At 30.1% G+C, this 5,571-nt stretch overlaps 1 protein-coding gene across 2 annotated transcripts in view; it reads right to left on the reverse strand.

Moving 5' to 3' along the window:
- The window catches only part of susd2 (sushi domain containing 2), a 54,253-nt gene extending 49,547 nt beyond the window's left edge, over positions 1-4,706 (reverse strand). For both annotated transcript variants that reach the window (XR_015491047.1, XM_087253308.1), the window contains exons 1-4: positions 4,513-4,706; positions 4,302-4,386; positions 4,000-4,198; positions 47-195 (exon numbers count right to left, since the gene is read on the reverse strand). Coding sequence is in view for 1 of the 2 variants with exons in the window: in XM_087253308.1 (XP_087109434.1) it covers positions 47-195; positions 4,000-4,198; positions 4,302-4,368 (415 nt within the window). In the remaining variant the exon portion in view is untranslated. The remainder of the gene's footprint in view (positions 1-46; positions 196-3,999; positions 4,199-4,301; positions 4,387-4,512) is intronic.
- Positions 4,707-5,571: the final 865 nt, after the last annotated feature.

Here is a 5,571-nt window from a genome sequence, read left to right on the forward strand (position 1 = left end):
GAGTGAGTGACTTTTGATTGGCATTTCCATAAACTTCACATCTCACCTGAGAGCCACTTCCCCGATCGGTCATAATTCAGCCCATCAGTGGACACTTCAAACGGGATCCATCCGGACTCATAGAGCAGAGGAGAAATACAGTGACCCGCACCGCTCTCGTCCACATAACCCTCCGTCAAGATCTCTGAGCTGAACCTGTCCAACACAACACTCATAACTCATCACATCTCATTAAAGTCCTCACACAATCCATCTTCAACAGAGTAAATTATCGAAGTGAATTTTGTAAAGCAATAATGATTTTAAAAAACACAACAACAAATAAAACAATTTCCATTTTTTTTTTGTGTATTTACGCTTTTGAATTGCATTATGGGATATTAATCTGTGCTTTCATAACTGATGATGTTTAAACAAAGTGAATTTTTTAGTGTGTTGTATGCAGTGTAAAATTTAATTTTTAATAGTTTAATCGAATATATTGTCTGGGTTTGTCATGTTGCAAGTATTTATTTTATTTTTATGTTATAGACTATTTTGAGGGATGTAAATAATAACGGTCCTATTGTTTTTCCTGTATTACATTTTTGACTTAAAAAAAAACTTCAGGAAATTCAAAAAGGTCCACATATTAATAAATAATGTTATGACTGCTTATGTTAAGATATGATTGATGTCCTCTTGTTATGGTTATGAAATGGTTTAACAACAAGCAATGACGCCAACGACGTCTCCACATTGAAATGGTCTATATGTTATTTTATGGATATTTATATATATATATATATATATATATATATATATATATATATATATATATATATATATATATATATATATATGGATATCTACATATATATAATTAAATATAATTACAGTTGAAGTCAGAATTTTTAGCCCCCCACAATTCTTGTTTTTTTATATATATTTCCCAAATGATGTTTAACAGAGCAGGGGAATTTTCACAGTATGTCTGATAATATTTTTTCTCCTAAAGAAAGTCTTATTTGTTTTATTTTGGCCAGAATAAAAGCAGTTTCAAATTTTTCAGAAGCCATTTTAAGGTCAAAATTATTAACCCCTTTAAGTTATATTTTTTTCGATGGTCTACAGAACAAACCATCGTTATACAATAACTTGCAAAATTATCCTATCATGCCTAGTTAACCTAATTAACCCAGTTATGTCTATATTATTTTCCATGTGCTTTTATTCAGGAAAACAAAAAAAAAGGCCATCCTAAGCTGCCAAGGGCATGAGAACAAGACCATCTTATCTCACTCAGCCTTCACCAAAACCACTAGCTGTACAAATAAACATTTTTAACTCCGTCTTTGTCCTTCGGGAATTCAGAGGAATCAAAACACGAACACTTGCAATATTTTGGAAAAACTTCAGATGAATTGTGACTGGTTACAGTGCAGCATTATTTTGCAATATATAATATAACATACGTAAATTTAACAATAGAAATCATGACCTTTCCATGCAAAAAATATGTATAATAGGTTTATTATAGCTAAGTACAAAAAGGTAAAACCAGCTAACTGTTAAAGGAAATACAGTCCTCGTCATTTTCATTAACTTTAACTTGATGGCCAAAATAACTACAAAAAAAAAAAAGAAAAAAGAAATCAAACCACAACAGCCCAATTTGTTGTGTTTTTTTTGTTTTTTTTTGTAGTTATTCTAGCATTAATAATTCTAGCATAAATGTTATAATAATATAATCAACTTGTTATTTATAACACGCAGAAATGGGTATATGTAAAAAGCACTTTAAATTATCAATAAAATTAAAATAGTTTCTTCAAAGCATACCATCTTATGTATTTAAATGTTTTATATTACCAGGGGGGTGGGGGGTGGAGGGAGAGACTAAAAATACATACATAAAAAGAAATAAAATAATAAATACACTAAATATCATTGTAATATTTAACATAATATCTGTAACAAAGATAGGGAATACTAAAAAAAAAACACTTCATATTATTTATTCAATCATTTTCCTTCATATAAGTCCCTTATTTTTCAGGGGTCACCACAGCGGAATGAACCGACAACTATTCCAGCATAGGTTTTACTCAGAAGATTTTCTTTTAGCCCTAACCCAATACTGGGACACATATTATTAATAAAAACTAAAATAACATCTTCAAAGTACACTATTTAACGTATTTATCTTTTTATATAATTAGGAAAAAGAAGACTGAAAATACACACATAAAACAATTAAAAACAATAAACACATGCTAAATACCATTATAATATTATTTAATATATTTGTAACAGAGATAGGCAATACTATAAAAACACTTCAAATTAATAATTAAACAAAATAATATACTTTTAAGATACTATTTAATGTATTTATCTTAGGAAAATCATACAAAAAATACATGCATATTAAAATAATGAACACATATTAATATTATTATAATATTATGTAACATAATATTTGTAATGCACAGATAGGGGATACTATAAAACACACTTCATATCACTAATAAATAGCAAAATAGCATTTTAAAGGTATCATTTTAATATGGATTTTATATTATTAAGAAAAGACTAAAAATAGATACATAAAAAACAAATAAAAGAGCTTAGAAGCTTTATGGCATTTAATAAAAATGAAATGAACTACTCACTTTAATTTATTAAAGCTTGTATGTTTATTATCTGCATGTTAAATTATCTGCATGTCCAAGATTTGACCATTGAAATTGAGCTTTTTGTGCTTCACATTAGAACTTGTGCTGGGCAAAAATCAATCGTGAATAATCACATGCAAAATAAAAGTTTGTTTTGACATCATTTAAGTGTGTCTATGTATATTTACTTTGTATATATACACAGTGCTCGGCATATACGAGTACACCCCATTTTGAAAATGAATATTTTATCCATTTCTCAGTGAATATGGGTAATATATATGGCTGCATTTAAATAAAAAAACATTTTTATTAAACAGATATCTTTATTAAAATAATATTATAATCACAGAACATTTTTAGAAATGGAAAGATAATGCATTTAAAATCATGCAAAATATTGCAAAAACAAATTACAAACTACAACATTGACAAAACTTTTGCTTTTGTTGAAAATGTTATTTAATATTTTCCCCTAACATAAATTTGGGCTACTAATTTTAGAACCATTATTATCAAGTTGTTTTGTTAGATAAGATCCAGATTTAGCTTCACTACTGACTAATGTATATGCACAAAGATAAAAATGTAAAGCATTCTATAGAAAACTTATACATGTACTTATATATCACATATACACATTAAATATATAAATTACACACACATTATGTCAAAAAAAAACTTTTATTTTGGATGTGATTATGTGAGAGCAGAAGTAAACAGTACTTTCAAGGAGCTGTTAGAACCAGTGTGCAAATTACATTGACGATTGAGTCAAGTTTTCCAATAGTAGTTTGGCAATACATGCTTCGGTGAATCAAATTTATGAATGTATTTAAATTACATCGGATTTATTAATAAAATGTATGTTTCCATTGTTTTGAGGGATATTTAGAGACTATTTCAGAGGTTAATGTAAATCAAACTATACAAATGTGTCTAAATTGTCTATTTTTTAAAACTACATGCAGATATAAACACCTATTTTAGAAAAAGAGTGTCCTGTGAATGCTTAAGATGTCTATCGGTGCTCTAGAACCGCCAGATTTAGACTTGAATGATATTTCCACCGTTGATTGACGCGATGGAATGCATTGGTATGAACCGTTATGGGGGGGGGGGGGGGGGGGGGGGGGTGGTCAAATGTATATTTATATTAAACATTTTGAATCATTAATATTTAAGTAAGCTTTATTGAAGAAAGCTATTATTATCCTATTATTAAATGGCTAAACCTGCATGGGGGTGGGGGGGTCAAGCGCCCCTGTAATTCGCACCCTGGTTAGAAATGTCTGAATGTTTTGAGCAGCTGCTTTGCACACTTCACAGAAGACGCTCTTACCTGCAAGTGAGGGTAATGTTCGGTTCAAATGTAGCATTAAGGATTTTAAAGTCTGTGCCTCCCAGCAAAGACCCGGAGTGAGGCTCAATGTCAAGGCAAAAGTGTCTATAATCAGCACAGCAGTCCTTCAGAGATTCACATGTAGCGTGACAGGAGCATGTGTTCAACTTCTCTCCACAGTGTCTGGCACAAGACCGCGCTTGAGGAGCGAACAGAGACATTGCTGCTATTGCCACACACAGATTTTGCATCACATATAGTCCCTATCTTATAGATAGTTTATCAAAAGAAAAGCAACTTACCAGCAGTCCAGAATAGAAGCTGAAGAAACAGCACAATGAACGTACACAGATGCATTTTAATTCTCATATTTGCACAGCACTGTTTCTGGATTGAGATGGTTTAAACATCGTCTTATTGCGTCGTATGCAAACACAGTATATAGTATATAAGTGGTTCTCAGTCATGACATTGTGACAAAGGTCTCTCTCTCTCTCTGTGGTCTAAACGTACCTTGTAACTGTTTGACAGCTTGCAGACAAGGTGCCATAAATGAAACGCCTGGCGGAAGAAACGCGCATATCATTGATTTCATATAACGCCGCTATCTGTGCAGAGCATTATTATTGCCGCATATGCAATCCAACTATATCATTTTACAAACTTGTTCTGTCCTCGTGCGACTTTCGGACTTCAGACACACTAATAGTTGGGTGGGCAAGATGTGACGATTGTGGGAATGCCCCCCAAAACAAAGCTTCAAAATTAAAGTCCCTTAAATAAATAAATAAATAAATAAATAAATAAATAAATAAATAAACAAGCAAATAAACAACATTTGGGGTTAGTTATATAACTCTATCTCTTATGGGTTAAACATGGGTCGGAGTAAAATTAAAAGGTGACATCTCTTCAAAACTATACATTAAACTATTGTAGTTTTATAGATTTTTTCTCTTTTTTATTAAATTAATATTGCTCAAAATAACAAATATCTTTAGTTGTTGTGGTTGAACTCGATTATCTTACAAAATATAGCATTTTAAACTTGCTTTCATAATTTATTTTACGCAAAAATAATTAATAATATATCATAACATTAGAATTAAGTAATTTTAAATCGGCCTGTGTGCATTTACGTTTGTTAAATAATTTAAAACCTTATAACAGGGTTTCTGCAGGATTCACAAGTTATATTTAAGACTTTTAAAGGCATTTTTTAGACTATTATGCATAAAATTTAAAACTCATACAGGGCAAAACGCTAAGGAGTTTTTGAATGTCTCAGTTGTAAAAGATTTTTTATTTGCCCAATCAAACTTTTCTTTTTATAATTGAATACATTTAATAATAAAATAATAATTTAATATTTTTGTTAATTCTGAGCTAAATATTTTAAATATTGTGTAAAAACAAGCAAGCTCTAGTTGTGTACATACCCTTATTAACGTAACTTTTCTTGAAAATAAAAAAAAAAGAAAACTGTAAAAAAAAAAAAAAAAAAAACTATAATTAAATAAATCTATGCACAACAATCTGGCCAGGTCGGTGTCCTCAGCAGTAAATACTCTG

This window comes from Danio rerio, chromosome 5 (assembly GCF_052040795.2).
Source record: "Danio rerio strain M-AB ecotype USA chromosome 5, GRCz13ab, whole genome shotgun sequence".
Taxonomy (NCBI): domain Eukaryota; kingdom Metazoa; phylum Chordata; class Actinopteri; order Cypriniformes; family Danionidae; genus Danio; species Danio rerio.